The sequence below is a fragment of the Octopus sinensis genome, linkage group LG2, assembly GCF_006345805.1.
Source record: "Octopus sinensis linkage group LG2, ASM634580v1, whole genome shotgun sequence".
NCBI classification, from domain to species: domain Eukaryota; kingdom Metazoa; phylum Mollusca; class Cephalopoda; order Octopoda; family Octopodidae; genus Octopus; species Octopus sinensis.
In genome coordinates, this window is record NC_042998.1 from 178,458,513 (window position 1) to 178,476,251 (window position 17,739).

Genomic DNA, 17,739 nt, shown 5'->3' on the forward strand with positions numbered 1-17,739 from the left:
AGACAACCATGTCAGCGGAAGCAACCCAACTAGAGATATGGATGGGAAGGCCAAATGTTTGTAGAGCACTGCATCCTGAGCAGTTTTCAGGGCAATCTTGATGACCTGGGTTTCTTTGAGTTAACTTCTACTGTATATATGTACAAAACACCTCTTAGCTTTTGTTAAAGCATGTTTCTAGGCAAAGACACTACTGTGTCCAAAGCTACACCAGAGATATAACTGGGTAGGAAGCCTGGGGTTTAGCAGTCTTGAAAGGCAGCAGCACTAGGAAATGGACAAGTATAAACTCGGAGTCAACTCCAACAGTAAATTAGGTCAGAAGAGAACTCTAACCCTGCTGATTCCAAAGAGATAATGGAGACACAATGAAAAGGTCACATCTGAAATCCCTCGATCTTCAGGCATGCAGATGGGAATATTCACTCATTCATTCATGTATGTGTATATGTTTCAGCTATTTATATCAGTGATGGGTGTAAACATCATTAGGAAAAACAAATATCTGGAGCTTTTAAATAAAAATATCCTGTGCAGTATTTGTTCTCACCTAGTTACCTTCACATTGTGCCAACATAAATGGAGCAAACTAGTGACTGACTTATTGGAAGCTCAGAACCAAAAGCATTTTTGTTCATCAATTCCAATATAAATTAATAAAAATAAATAGTAACAGTGGTAGTGGTTACAATGATAAGAGAACTTAGTTAAGACACAACAGCATAGATCTGCAATGTTTCTATTCAAACACAAAGCTAGACGGAAGGGCATGACTCCTATAAGAGGATCAGTTAAAACAGTTGTTTTGGAACTGTTTGGAATATCAAAATAATTTGTATCATGATAACTTGAAGTATGAAAACATTGGAATGATTTCAGCACGCTACCTCACATTAAAATGCATTACACACACATGCACACAAGCTACAGTATCTCAAAGCTGACACACTTAAACATTTAATATATCTACATACAAGAACTGTTTACAAAAACAGTAAAGTGTAGTTTACACTTCGTTAGTGTGTCTATATATATATATATATATATATATATACTATATATATATGTAATGCTTCAGACAATAACAGTTAGGTCCACAACCTATGGGCAATTTCCCAGAGCAGAAAGATTAGGAATGAGAGTGAAATTGGTGCAATTAATGTTTCCTCTCTAAACTCTGAAGATTACTAAACATGTGCATGTGTTTGTATATAAGAGAAGTGGGGTAAGAGAGGGTGTAGAGTAGCCGAGAGATAACATATAGTGGAAATGGGTTCTAAAAAAGATGTGGTTTCAGAATGATAATGCATATTGTTGGGAAGAAAGGAGGAGGTTAGGCATATGGCTACAGAAAGATTAGGGAGAAGGAGAACTAAAGAGGAAAAAGGGAAAAAATGAGGAACAGTGAGTAATGAAGGCAAGAATTCAATAAATGAATGTAGTATGGAAGTTTAAGAAAGAATGAGCTGACGACATGAAAGAATGGGAACAACAAGGTCATGGATATTATCTTGGGGTGGGAAAAGGTTGATAATTAAGCAAATGATTTTGATTAAGCAAGATTGAAAATCTTTTCACTAACCTAAGAAAAGTAAAACACTCTTTATACAAGAAATTTTTAAACAAATTTCTTGTGACTTATAACACTTACTTGAAAATTTTCTTTTATAGATTGAGAATGAATGAATCGAAATTTCTGAAAGCCAAATATGTTGATCATTTGAAATATTTTTACTGAAAAGAATATTAACCATTGTGTGCAACAAGGAATTCTTGGCAGACAAATTCTACAATCCTGATTCCATTTTCCAGATCTGTTTGTTTTGTTTTGTATTTTCTAATATTAGTCAGATATTGATACAACCTAGACGTCCAGCTTGACTATCATAAAGTCAATATATATATATATATAACAAATAAATAGAAAAAATAAAACAGTGCAGAGGGGACACTGTAGACTTGGTTTTCCAAGGAAAGTGAACTCTACTAAAGTGTGCTGTGCAGTGCATGGGAATAAATCAGTAATTGTTGACATAGTAACACTCACACAAAATTGGCTATAATGGAAATTGATGAAACAATTGTAAATAATGTAGTAAAAGGAATTTCAGTCTCTATTCTTTGGTCCTTTTTTGCTCATATATATATATATATATATAATAAAAGGTAAAATTAATTAATTAATTAATTAATAATTTTACCAAGTAGCTCAGTATGTTAAAAGAACCATTAGCAGTAAACTTATGCAAAAATTCTAATTATAATTATGCTCATAATCAGGGGAATGCAAGATTTCAGCTATATTGTGGTTCATATGATTCAAAGTAGACTGAAGATAACTATGCTACAAATGTTGACAGTACTTTATTTCATTAATCTTGAATTGTAGCATCAAAATTCTTTTGCAACAAGTCTAAACATGTTTACACATATAGCATCTTATGATTTACACATTGTTTTGGAGGCTTCTGAAATTTTTTATTGTTATAAGTTTTGCAAGTTTAATGTTGCAGCTAGTTTTGCCTAATATGTATAGCATGAATTTTATAGCTCTGACAGTTTTCCCTCTTATCAACTAATCTATGATAAAGTGTATTCACTGCCATACAAATATCAAAAACAGATTGATAAGGCTCTGGGGAGTTATAATATTTCAGTAAGCAAAATTAAAACCATTTCAAATGCTTTTCATCATTGTCACCCCACCCCTACCCCACGACTACCATCACCACTATCATTATTATTAATGGAAAATGCTAAAAGGAATTAACAAAAAAACTTTAATATTGGTTTCAAATTTTGGCACAAGGCCAGTAATTTATGGGGAATGGGTAAGCTAATTACATCAACCCCAGTGTTCTACTGGTACATAATTTATCAATCCTGAAAGGTAAAGTCAAGCTCAGCAGAATTTGAGAAAAGGTCTATGTTATTGTTTTCATCCCTTCAATATAAATTATAGCATAAAGATATTCCTTAACCCTAGATCAGTCCAGACTGAACAATCATTCCTTGTTTACTTACTATTTCTAGCAAGTCAAGCAACCACACAAAGGCTCCTTTGTTGGTTCAAAGAGTTTCAAGCTGGTAGGCATAGTGACATGTCAAGATAAAATTTCTAACAGTATTTAGTTTTAACTACCTACATTTTGAGTTCAAATCCCAACAATGTCGACTACACTCTCATCTTTCTGTGACAGTGTCAATAAAATATGTACCAGTAATACACCAGTGTCAATTCAATCAAAAAGTTATTACTTCTTTTAAAGAATTAGTGCTTAAGTGAGAGATCAATATTAATTCTAAATAAATAACATTTTTTTTTAAACATCAACTTCATTTGAAGTTCATTTTAATATCAACTTCAAATGAAGTTAACTTCATTCTAAAGTCAGATGACTGAAGCTCCAAATGTAAAGTGTGTCTTGAGTCCCAGGACTCATAGGCTGGCTTGCTCCTGAACAGGACACCATTCTGTCTCAGAGTTACTTATTTACAACTGAGTGGGCTGGAGCAATGTAAAATGAAATGGTTTGCCCAAGAACACAAGACATTACCCAGCCCAGGAATGGAAATCACGATCTTGTAATCTTGTGTACAAAAGGCTAACCACTAGGCCATATGCCTTCAAAGGTTCTAAAAGAGAGGACAAAAATCCCTTGGGTTATATAAAGTAGCATTGGTTTAAGGTACCAGTAACTTAAGTAGCTTTTTCAAATGTCAAGTGCTGGGAGTTGGGTTGGAGTATTCAAGAATGTAATTTTGGCTCATTCTTTTTATTTTTTTTCAATGTTCTTTCTTGCTGTAATGTATTAGTGAAAAAACTGAAAACACAGTACACTATATCTGGTGTGAAAGATGAAATATATATTTACAGAGTGCATTGAGTTTGCCTTATGTGTCAGTAATATAACGGATGGTGTGGGGTATGGTGGCCAAGTAGCTAACATGTTAGGTTTATGACTTAAATATCATAGGTTAAAATCTTATGATATACACCATGTCATGGAAGTGACTCAGCTACAAAATAGGTATCAGTTCCACACTATAAGAATAATTGGTTTTAGGAGAATATTGCAGCTAAAATATCCAAATGTCTAAACTCAATTAACTAGCATGAACATCATGGAATTAACTTCTCTTTTTGATGTTGACATATTTCAGACTGTTCTGCTATTCAGTATCAACCTAAAGTATTTTTATAATGTGTCACCTCATAATGAAGGTGTCATGTTCACAGTTTTATACTAACTACATGGTTTGATTTTTTGTTTTCCTTCTTTTTTGATTGGGGGTGGGGAGCTATATTCCACAGCATTAAGAAAATTAAGATTCCCTCTGGCTGCTGTCATTAATACAAGGGAAACATCCCCTCATAACAGGCAGGATTGTTTGTTCCTTCTCGAGCCATGCCTGGCTCATAGGCCCAGTTTCCCAGTTTCCGTGGTGATAGGTTCCCCACCCAGACAGGACGCCAGTCTGTCGTAGGTGAGCTGCAAGATGCAGGAGGAAAGAATGAGAGAAAGTTGTGGCGAAAGAGTCAGCAGAAGTTTGCCATTACCTTCTGCCAGAGCTGCATGGAGCTTAGGTATTTCGCTCATAAACCCACACATCGCCCGGTCTGAGATTCAAACCCGTGATCCCTCAACCGAAAGTCTGCTGCTCTAACCACCAGGCCATGTGCCTCCAACAGGCAAGATTAGTAATTTGAAATTAAGGAATACAAAGAAGAACATGCATAGGATTCATCTATTGAATGTTTTTATCTACTAAGACGTGTGTAAACGGTGTGATGAACTTTCAATGCTGTGTCTACAACCCAGTTTCATTTCCTTATTGTAGGAATTTTCACTTATCTTATATCAGTAATAGACTCAAAACTCTTGATTAATAAACATTCCACTGAAGTAAAAAGGAGAAATCTTCCTATTGATGGATACTGATAATTATGGTAGAGCAGGAAATACAGGTATTTGATACTAAACTATCCTTTTTGTCTTCTAATTTTTGTAATAATTCATAATTCCTGTACACCTAAATTTACAAGTATTAAAAGCCCCTGTCTAGTATATGCATTAGTGTAATTAATTACATTAACATATCAATCTAATGTATGTATAAGACAAGATAAATCAGTATCAATAACAATTTAAAGTTTAAAATATTGGCTACTGTGAAACATTTGTTCTAATAATTCATGCACTAAACTGAGAATTGGGAAAGATGTAAAATATATTAGAATTATGGGGAGAGTATTGGAAAGGAGAGAGGGGGAGGGGAGGGAGGGAGAGAGAAACAAAGAGGAAAAGGAATAGAGATAGAAAGAAAGGATGGCAATGTGTAAGAGGTGTAATGATGCAGGACTCATCATCATCATCATCGTTTAACGTCCGTTCTCCATGCTAGCATGGGTTGGACGGTTCGACCGGGGATCTGGGAAGCCAGAAGGCTGCACCAGGCTCCAGTCTTATCTGGCAATGTTTCTACAGCTGGATGCCCTTCCTAACGCCAACCACTCTGTGAGTGTAGTGGGTGCTTTTTACGTGCCAGGCAGGACTGTAGATAGAAATGAGTTGGAGCCGAACTATTGGTTGTAGAACATTAACTTGCATGTAAAAATGGAACACAAGTATGTTGGGAGAGCAGTTGGGCATTAGTCACCGTGTACGTAAAAGGGACACCAGCACTGGTATAGACAGGTTATGGAAATGGAGAGAGAGAAACAACTGAGTGAAAGGTGCTAACTGCATACAGTGGAAAGACCAAAACAAATTCCACAAAGAATTTTTATGTGATAGTGCCACATAAGTAGTTTGTGTTAGGAAGGGCATCCAGCTGTGGAAACAACACCAAAACAGACAATGGGACTTGATGTGGCTCCTATCCTTGCCAGCTCCTGTCAAACCATTCAACCCATACCAGCATGGAAAACAGATGTTAAATGATGATGATAGTGGTTCTGTCCAATGTTCTAACAATTCCAACAACCAACCTGGATTGGTACTTGCTTTTATTAACCTGAGAACATAAGGAATTGGAACAAATGCTGCAAAGAATTTTATCAAGCGCGCTAACAATTCAACTAATCCATGCTGACTGCTCTTTCACATACATATACACTCACAGATGTATGCATACAACTGTTTCATGTGACCCAAGAATAGCTGACTAACTTACTAGACAGAAACTGGAGAGAAACACTCATCATATCAGCAGAAAGTTATGCAAAAATATTACAAAAACTCCAACATTGACAGGAAAACATTACATTCCACTGAGAAGGAGAGGTCTCCACAATTCAGGAAAATACCTGATTGAAAAGGAGATAAAGAACTCTCTGCTGTGACAGAAACTTTCATCTGTACTATAACTATATCATAAGCAGCTGCTTGCAAGGTATTACTTTCTCATTAGACATAAAATTTTGTAGCCAAAACTATAAAGTTACCTGCAGGAAGAATTTTCCTGAGATTCATATAGAAGGCATACCAGAACTAGAATGTATTCACACTTGAAAATAAGAAATGCTGGTGAAACATTAAAAAAAAAGTAACCCAGTGCAAACACAACAGACTTTCTATTATATGATGGGACAGGGAAAAAAAGTCATGCACTGTTGTGGAGGTTAGCTGTCAGCAGATATGAATGTCTTATCTGAAGTTGCAGAAAAAGAGAATATCTATGGTAAATTAATCTATAGCCAAGCTACAGCACTTGTATCTAGGCTGTAGAAACTAATGTCTATCATCATAAGTAAATTGGGATATGAAGCAACAGATTTGCATAAATGCCCAGAGTTTTCCAAGAAAGAATAAAGTAAACTGGTTCACATCAACCAAATCCAATCAATTAGCAATACAGTGAAGATTTGTAAAACATTCTTGATTTGAACTTCTTAGATTGAACATATATGCACACTCACTTATGTTAATATGGCATACACACATATATAGAGTAATCACATATACAGTCATGTACTAAAGAGACAGATACAGCTTTACATCAATTACAAATGTATTAACATACATACACAAATATATGCACACACTAACTCATTCACAGATTCACAAATGCCTTGAACTCCTTTGATTCAAAACAAAAGGGCTTTGTTTGTAACTAGCTTCAATTCTGCAAAGAACTTAAATAAATTACAAAAACAGAAAGACAAGCATACATACAAGAGGAGGTGGGGTTTTTATAGAGATAACACATAAAAGAAATGTGAATGTTACTAGGATTACATTAACTCCTTATTGAGGAAATACTTTTAATAATACAGAATATTTCACATGAACATTTTATTTTTAGAATATGATTAAGGTAATGAACTGACAACTTGTAAATCACAAGTTCATATCCTGTATTATTTTTTACACAGTATTTTTGAGAGGGTAGGGTAATTATTTTCTATTTTTTCCTACTTATCTTAGTTTACTTTACATGGAAGTTTAGTACCAGTTTGTCTAGAATTCAACCTATGATAGAGTATCTTATCCAGAAGTAACTATGGTTATCATGAGTCATTCTGTGTTACAGAATCCAAGTAAAGATAAACTTTGGACATATGAGTCAACTATGACTAACTTCTATTACAAGAGAGTTTTTACAAAGTCAACCAAGTTGCAAGAAATAGCAATTAAATTACCTTCAAATCATACCCTACTGACTTAATAAAGTAAGGACATATTAGAAATGTAATTTTAGCCTGAAAAAAAAAAGACAATATGGTCACTTCTGCAATGCCTTTGATCATAAGTTTGCTCCATCAGGCCTGACCTAAACGCCAAACAATAACAACTATTAAAAGAGAAATAGAGTTATTTAGTTTATGTTATTTTCTCCTCAGCTATTAACTGAAACTAAAGTGGGTTCCTCACCCCTCATCACAAAGGAATCTTTAAATTCTTCTGGGAGTGAAAACAATAGAGACCCAAACATACTGGCTTTTTTTTTAGATAAACAGAATACATAAAACAAAAAAAAAGAGGAAATGATGATAAAGCAAGTGAACTTTGAGCAAGATAACAGTGTAAATTGAAACTCCCACTTTCAATGTTAAACTGATATTATACAAGATTTTTATTTTCATTTAATTTCATTTACAAGATAAGAAAGGTCAACTAAACAGAGACCACAAAATACGCGTAAGATGCACTGCACATCACATTTTACAAATAAAAATAGTAACACTACCATTTCAATATTATCTCTTACAAACTCTCTTTCTCTAGTTCTGTATTTTATATCATTCCTATCACTGTCATTAAAGTTTAATTTGCCATGCTAGCAAGGAAGGATTGGGTGAACCTGCTACATAGTATAACATCATTTGTCAAGATTCTTTTTGAGCAGACATGGAAATTTGTAGAGCCATTAGAGCATCAGGAGATATGCTTTGTGGTATTCATCCCAGTTTCTTGCATTCTGCATTCAAATGTTGCCAAAATCAACTTTGTCTTTTTGTAAAAGTACTATTCCAGGTGAAGTGGTGAAATTGTTAGACCATCAGATAAGAAGCTTTGAAACATTTGTTCCCATCTCTTTACATTGTAAGTTCAAATTCTCACATGGCAGACTTAATTAGTCTCCCAGTTTAACACTGCCACCCAATCTTTGAGCATCTTTTGCAGACACTACTTTGTTGCAAGCATTCAGGCAAGATCTCCAGTTTGAAGATACTTTTCTCCTTCCCCTCCTCCAGTACCAAAGATTCTGTAAAGGGTCTTGGACACTACTTTCACTCCTAACCAAGCAATGAAAAAAATTCAGAGATCTAACATCACCATTTTGCAAAAGATGCATCTACTGCAGAGAAATATCAAGGTATTCTCAAGTTATTCTTCCTTGATTCTCTGCAATGGATACACCTTTTCAAAATATAAACAAGGCCCTCTCAAGAATATAAAAGTTCATGCAAAACAAGACTGTGATAACTTCCAATAAACAAGCTAAAAAAATTCAGAAATAATTACATAAAGATACTTTTCACTCTACATTTTTGTGTTCTCTGTATCTTTTCTAAAGTACACTGTGTTGTTGTAGAGAAACCCCAGTCAACTTTTACTTCAATAGATTTATGTTCTAGAAGTAACTGATCACAGAATCATGTGATCAGCATTCAAGGCATAGTTATATCCTATTTATAGTGTAGGTAAGTACACTGTCTTAATATTTCAGACTTATACAAGTAGTCTCCATTTCAAAGACAGTAAAGAGATTGTTGAAGATTCGGCTATGTAGAAGCTTCACTGCTACTTTTAAGTGAACATATGTTGGACAAGCTGGCAGAATACAAAACAACACACCTCACCGTGTGTTTGTGTAAGGCTCTATTTTACTGAGGTCTCATCAAACTTCCTTACTCTATAAACCAAATGTTTATCAGTCTGTCTCTATTCCAGTCACTTTCCATTAATATCAAAGAAACGATTTTCTGCCATTTCCAAAAGATTATATGCCAACAGCAATACAGGAATTGGACAAACTGGTCTGATAAAATTTACTTTAAGCTATGTGAACTGCCATATTATTAACAGAGTTAGAAAACGAACAAGAATTTAATTTAGATTTCATTTCTTTCCAGTGATAGAAAAACAAGTGTAGAAAAGTAAATGAATGGTTTATTTCTTTAAACAGGATGTTCTTTTTTCAGAAAACAAATATGAAAATTGAAAACAAGGTGGAAGATTACCATGTAAATATCTGCAAACAAGAATTCTGTCTGGCAGAATATATATAGATAGGGTGGAACAGAGTTTGAGTTGAGCTTTTCAAAAGAGGATTTCAAACACTGGCACAAGGCCATGAATTTCTGGAAAGAGGTGTAGTCAATTTAACCAACCCTATTTTATTACTGGTACTAATCAAACTTAGAAAGATGAAAGATAAAGTCAAAATGGTATAAAGGGTATAAATGGTATAAATACAGCAAGGCATATTGTCCAGGACTTGCCTATTCTGCTTTTCAAAATAATGGTTGCAGATATAGTAATCATAAAGCATAAACTAGTTGTATTTTCATACTGGTATATACAGTTGACCCAATTGAGACTAAAGCTATTTGTGAATAAATTCAAGTACCAAAGATGTGCTGAGAAGCTTCTATCCCAAAAAGAATGTTGATAACATTCAGTTGGAATGTTATAGCAACAATACTACATTACTTTCTGTTTTAGTTTTTGATCTTATTTCTTTTATATTTATGTATAAAGGAAGAACTCTTCTGTACATAAAACAAGAGAAAGTTACTCTGGATAGAAGAATGTAGAAAATATTTCAGTATTTTTTAATAAATAATTATGAAGAAGAACGTAAGGGGGGAGGGGTGGCTGACTTAAATACAGGCGCACACGTTAGATGCACGTGTGTGAACACAAATAGTGAAGCATTTAAAGACGCTACTGTACTCCAAACGAAACAGACAAAATATTTCAACAGCCTAAATTTTCCTTTTATAGTACAAGATTATTTTGAGAAAATGTTTTATACAGATCACTATTCTGGCAACAGGTAAACAGACAGAAATAAATGTTTGTTGGTTAATCTAGCCATGTAATGTAATTTAAATACATTGAGAAATGGAAAAGAAATCTAAACCTAAATACAGAGTTTAGATATTGAAATATTTACCTGTCATCTGAGGTGATTTAAAAGGATTTCTCATCAGCCTTACAGTAAATGTATTCCTCACAGTAAAGCATTAAATGAACTCTATCACCAAAGATAGTAGGAGAGGAAATACTGTGTATGAGAAAGAGGCCAAACAGTGTAAAGCCAGAGAGCTTTGTAATCACAGTGGTAATGAGACTTCTAACTATTTATGAAATGGGTTGGATTTCTGTCAAACTATCAAGTAACTCAAAACACAGGTAGGAGTAAAAGTAGAGGGAGGACAGAAAATGTAAGCTAGGAATGAGTGCACTGGGTTTCATTGATAAGTACCTTAGTAATAAGGTAAAAAAATTATATGCCACATGCTCTTTCAATATATGCTACTAGTTAGTAACCGGCATTGAGGAGAAAATATGCAAAAATTCAGATACAGAGGACAGATAACAGTGAAAAGTGATTATACATTCTAATATAATGATAAAAGCTAAGCTATTCACCCTCAGATAGAAATAACTATACATATGCATATGTTAGTTGTATTGTGTGTGTATGTGTGTTTGTGTGTGTGTGTGTGTGTGTAAGCATGCGTGTATATGTGTGTGTGTGTGTGTACAAGTGCACATGCATGCATACAGGTTAATTACTTTAAACAATATTTCAAGGTGAGTTGAAGAGATTACAATTTAAGAAGGTTATATACTTTTTATACTTTTTTAAAATCTTAAGTAATGCTTAACACTCAATTTTAAAAGACTTGAACATACATCAATTTTTTTTTTCTATACAAGTACAGATCTAATATTTTGTTTGGGAGAGTTGAATAGAGTTGATAAAATCAGGTATCAGTATATAACTGGTTTTAATTATTCCTTAAAGCAATGTTTCTCATAGGAAGAATGCAGGTCCCTCTAGGAGAGAACAGATGAATTGCTTACCATGTTTAGTAAATGAGATAGATTTTAACTTCATAAAACTAGTGCAGCACCATAGCAAAGATAGAAGAATTACATAACTGCAAGCTTTATTTTGTTTTTATATTAATAAAGAAGGAAGAAGACAAAAGATTCCATCAACATTTGTTGGGAATGCTGGGCTTTGTGAATTTGAGAACCACCACCTTAAAGCCAGCCTTTGGAAGCATTTGAAATTAGAACATTGAGAGACACTTAAAAATAAAACTATGTGAAGAAATAATGAAGTAATGGTAAAAATGTCTGGCACTATTGATGCTCAAAAGGTATCACTTTTCAAATGCATAAATTTCATGTTTCTTCCATCAACAATATGATGTCTTCTTCAGGTGACAACCAAACCATGAATGTAGGTATCACAGTAGGTAAAATACTACCATAGCTTTACGTACTAACCTGTATATAAGACCCTTTTAAGCTGCGTTTAAAATACCAGCTTGAAACACAATATATATATCTGTTTAGTAATGGCACATTTGAATATGGTTTGACAACAGAGCTACTAAAATGTGGCATAAACAAATATAATGTAACAACCTAGAAAGTTTAAATTAATTTAATAAACTTCTTGCAAAAAGTAGGATGTGTAGAGCTGAATTCTTAAACCATTAACATGATACAAAAATGATATAAAAAGTATAAAATTGAAAAGAAATTATATCACAGGTCTTTCACACCAAAACCCACAACACAGATATGCTAATGTGATCTAAAACACATAGTTATTAAGAGAATGTGATAAGTAAAACGCATTTAACTGGTTGGAAAGAAAGTTACCAAGATATATATAACTTGATAAAGATTAACAGATGCACTTTATATATGTATATATATACATATATATATATATATATATACAGGGTCAGGCAAAATGATCTGACACATTTGTAGGTTAAATAAAAGGCAAATGAAGTAAAGAAACAAAAAAGTGTTTTTATTTTTGTAAAGTACATATAATGCCATTTTGTTTCATTATGTTTTAAAAATTAAATCAGTCAAATGGGATCCATTATTGTCCACACACTGTCAAAGGCGTGTGTGGCACAGTGAATAAGCAAAACTTCAGATACTGGGCCAAGAACAACCCTCGTGAGTTGCATGAACGCCCTTTGCATTGTCCTCGGGTGACTGTATGGTGTGCTGTGGCAGAATTTGGTATGTGGGGTCTGTACTTATTCGAAGAAGACAACGTTACAGTGACTGTGAACTCTGATCGATATTGTGAGATGCTAGAGACTTTTCTCAGACCAAAATTGAATATGCTCCACGATATGGACAATGTTTGGTTTCAACAGGATGGAGTAACAGCCCACACTTCTTGACGTGCGATGGGGATTTTGAGGAGTGTTCCCTGGTCATTTGATCTCATTGCGTGGTGACATCGGTTGGCCCGCCCGTTTACTTGATTTAAATCCGTGCGATTTTTTTCTCTGGGGATACCTCAAGTCAAAGGTATACATGAATCGCCCTCAATCTATTGAACAACTTAAAGATGCAATTCGTCAAGAAATTACTGCCATTCCACATGAAATGACCCGCCGAGTTATTGACAACTTTCGTGAACGCCTTCGACAGTGTGTGGACAATAATGGATCCCATTTGACTGATTTAATTTTTAAAACATAATGAAACAAAATGGCATTATATGTACTTTTCAAAAATAAAAACACTTTTTTGTTTCTTTACTCCATTTGCCTTTTATTTAACCTACAAATGTGTCAGATCATTTTGCCTGACCCTGTATATATATATATAGGGAGAGAATTTGTTTAGATGAAATGCAGTTCGGTTTTGTACCAGGTAGAAGCACCACTGATGCTATATTCCTGGTCCGACAACTGCAGGAGAAGTACCTAGCTAAAGATAAACCCCTCTACATAGCTTTTGTAGACTTGGAGAAAGCCTTTGACAGGGTTCCCCGTTCCCTTATCTGGTGGTCGATGCGGAAACTGGAGATTGAAGAATGGCTAATAAGGGCTGTACAGGCTCTATACAGAGAGGCTGTCAGCAAGGTTAGGATTGGCAACGAATATAGTGAAGAATTCCGGGTAGAAGTAGGTGTGCACCAGGGCTCAGCCCTCAGTCCCCTTTTATTCATCATAGTCCTTCAGGCAATAACAGAGGAATTCAAAACGGGATGCCCCTGGGAGCTCCTCTATGCCGATGACCTAGCTCTCATAGCAGAATCACTACCGGAACTAGAAGAGAAATTTCGGGTGTGGAAGCAAGGATTGGAATCAAAGGGCCTTAGAATAAATGTAGCAAAGACCAAAGTATTAGTAAGCAGCAAGAGGTACTCAGCACACATCCCCTCGGGTAGGTGGCCTGCTCAACCTGTAGGAAAGGTACAGGTAGAAACTCCATAAGATGCACCCAATGTAAGTTATGGACACATAAGAGGTGCAGCAACATTAAAGGGAAATTAACAGATAAGATAGCTTTCATGTGCGGCAGATGCACAGGGACAATAGACACAACAGACACTCAGAAAACAGATTCCATCACACTCCAGGGAGAGAAACTAGAAGTAGTTGATAGTTTCCGCTACCTGGGTGACCAAGTTAGTAGCGGAGGTGGATGCACAGAGAGTATCACCACTAGAATACGAATAGTCTGGGCAAAGTTCAGAAGCTCCTACCCCTACTGGCAACAAAAGGTCTCTCCCTCAGAGCAAAAGGTAGATTGTATGATGCATGTGTGCGAACTGCCATGCTTCACGGTAATGAAACATGGGCTGTGACTGCAGAAGACATGCGTAGACTTGAAAGAAATGAAGCTAGCATGATCCGCTGGATGTGTAGTGTCAGTGTGCACGCAAAACAGAGTGTAAGTATCCTGAGAGAAATGCTGGATATAAGAAGCATCAGATGTGGTGTGCAAGAGCGACGCTTGCGATGGTATGGTCATGTGCTGCGGATGGATGAAGAGAGATGTGTGAAGAAGTGCCACTCCCAAACAGTTGAAGGTATCAGGGGGAGAGGTAGACCCAGGAAGACATGGGATGAGGTGGTCAAGCATGACCTCAGAGCATTGGCCTCACTGAGGCAATGGCAAAGGACCGAGATCTCTGGAGATATGCTGTGACTACAAAGACCCGGCTGCTTTCTGCAGCAATTCCACATACCCCCTACCCATTCTAAGTACCCCGGATCCCCAAAGTATCCTGGATCCCCAAAGTACCCCGATCCCCAAAGTACCCCGGACCTCGTTGCCCCCGTGCCGCTGACACGTTAAAATGCTCGAACCGATCGTGATGATGCCGGACCCTCCGGCCCCTGTGCAGGTGGCACGTAAAAGGCACCCAATCCACTCACGGAGTGGTTGGCGTTAGGAAGGGCATCCAGCCGTAGAAACTCTGCCAGATTCAGACTGGAGCCTGGAGCGGCCCCTGGCTTCCCAGACCCGGTCGAACCGTCCAACCCGTGCTAGCGCGGAAAGCGGACGTTAAACGATGATGATGATGATGATGATATATATATATATATATATATATATATATATATATATATATATTGATAAAAACGGTAAGATAACAAAAGAAGGAAAGAGACCTCGATATTATATAGAGGAATTTATCTGTAAATGTAATACATGACAATTATTCGGTAGCCAAGATAAAACTCCGAGTTTCGGATGCCGAGGTGGAAATCCACGCCACCATCTCTTCAGACGGTGGCATGGATTTCCACCTCTGCATCATTTACAGATATATATATATATATAAACTATTTTTTCTCTCATTCCACACAACTACTGCATACTGGAGATTACCAACAAGTGTTTCTTCTCTAAGGTCATTTAGAGGGATGATTTGACAACCTGGAGAATAGTAACAGAGAATAGAGACTCACCAACTCCTTGAGAATGTTTCATTAAGAGCCTCTAATGTATGAATTTGTGGTGCAAACTAGTTAAAATTAATTCTAATATTGACATGTGCACTTAATTCCGGTATTGTAACTTTACATAGCTTTACATAGTTTTTGATATTATTCCAACCAAAAATGCAGAGCTGCATCTGCATTCTCAAGGTCAAAACAAGCTACTAAGTACAGCTATTTAACAATGGCAGGAAGCTATCTGATATCAACTTAGCAGGAAACTAGAAACATTACAATAAGAGAAATTATTTGTAATTATTGACCCAAGAAAGGTGTGTATAATTGCATCCACTTTAGACTGAATAGTCTTGAATAGGACGCTAATCAATTTCTTTCGACTTGTTTGTCAGTTAATACAAAGAACTTTGAGCTATTCAGTCTTGTCAGGTCACTCTAGCAAGCAATCTTATAAAATTCTGGACCTATTCACCTAAACAAGATCATTAAAACCAAGCAAAAGATTGGCCAACCACATATATACTTAAAATAAGCTCATAGAAAAATTTCAGATTTTGGTTGCTCAACCTGCTATAAACAACAGCCTAATCTCCCTCAAATTACACCCTAACATCTCAAAACATGGAAGATATATTGGATAATATGACCTCTGATATACAAAAAGACAGGTTGGTCATGGCTAGAATGCCTTTGGTCATAGTTTGCCAATAAGGGCTGACCTGAGAATATACAGTAATAACTAGTTGGCTTAGCAAAGATAACATTTAATTTATTTTAATGTAATTTGTAAAACATTTCTATAAAATATTATAGCATGAAAAAAGATGATAGAAATCTATTTTCAGACCAGAAAATATTGATTTTGAAGCATTTGATTTATCCAGTTTGGAGATAATGTAGGAGACATTATTTGGAGAGCGAAATGACATAAAATATATTTTACTTTATTCATAGGTTAACAAAACAGTAAAATATTTACTTTGTCCTTATCCATATTCTTTCATTTCTAGTTAAACCAATTGATTATATAGAATGCAGAATACTCTCTTTTTTATTCTTGTATTTTATCTCACAGAGATTTGTCTATGAGCTTATTCTAATCTTTGCTTAGGCTAGCCAGACTATTTCTGCAATAAATTAATACTCAGTTTGCATTACTTGCTCACATCATTTTAATACTTTATTCTTCCCATTTGATCACATCACTTAGATTGTCTTTCACTTCTTTCTTTCAAGCTAACACGAGTTAAACTTCTGCTAATATAGATATTTGCTGAAACCGTTGTTGTATAATATTTTTCAACTTGAATGCTTTCCTTAATGCAAACCACTCTGTCAAGCAACTGATGGAGTATCTATTTTCAGCCTGGTTAAGTCAGGTCAGTAATGTGACTTGTCTAAAGATACTATCCTTCAATGATGGTACAGTTTCAATAAGAAAGGCAATTCGGGTGAAAGTGATGTATCCAAGAGGCATACTTAGCAGCTATCTTAGTAATAGTAGACAAGCTAGCTGAGCAGATAAACACGATGACATTACATACAACCTTACATACACCAAGACACACACAAGTACGCATATATCACTTGCTTCATAATTACACATAAAGCACTACGTATACAAGAACATACTCACATATACCACTTTAAACACAACTACACATACACCATTCACACTGCTACTACCACCTACACCACTATATAATTATATACACACTATTACACATGCAAATATTCATCCTTTATTACTCACACGAGTATATATACATACGAGGGGCGTTCAATAAGTAATGCCCCTGACCCACTTCCCATAGCAGTAGAGCAACGAAACTTGGCACAGTTATTAGTCTTTTTCTACATAGGAACCACCCAGAGCTACGCATTTCTCACATCGTTTGATGCAGCTCTGAAGATCGTTTTTGTAGAAGACCCCCAGCTTGGTCCTCCAACCACGACGTGACTTCAGAAATCAAGGCTGCATGATCTGGGAAACGCTTTCCTTTCAAAAACAACTTCATGGCTGGGAAGAGGTGAAAATCAGAGGGTGCAAGGTCAGGAGAGTAGGGGGGATGGGGGATGAGTTCATAGCTGCACGCCTGTGTTTCTGATCTGGCGACACGCGAGTTGTGAACCAGAGCGTTGTCCTGCAAGAGGAGGATGCCTTTGCTGATCTTGCCCCGCCTCTTGATTTTGATAGCTTCTCTTAATTTCCTCAAAAGTGAAGCATAATAAGGCTTCTGTAATTGTGGCACTCTTTGCCAGGAAATCTGTCATCAGTACTCCGTCCAGGTCCCAGAAGACTGTGAGCATGACCTTGC

The 17,739-nt window shown here is 35.8% G+C and overlaps 1 protein-coding gene across 7 annotated transcripts in view; it reads right to left on the reverse strand.

Annotated features, from left to right (window-relative positions):
- LOC115232591 (dematin) overlaps nucleotides 1-17,739 on the reverse strand; it is a 170,425-nt gene that overhangs the window by 84,419 nt on the left and 68,267 nt on the right. The window contains exon 1 of one of the 7 annotated variants that reach the window (XM_036500487.1): nucleotides 10,630-10,755. The exons of 5 other annotated variants lie outside the window; for them this stretch is intronic. In XM_036500487.1, the coding sequence (XP_036356380.1) occupies nucleotides 10,630-10,663 (34 nt within the window). In that variant the 5' untranslated portion in view covers nucleotides 10,664-10,755. Of the gene's footprint in view, nucleotides 1-10,629; nucleotides 10,756-17,739 lie in introns of those variants that run through there. One more of the 7 variants, XM_036500488.1, reaches the window with a different exon arrangement.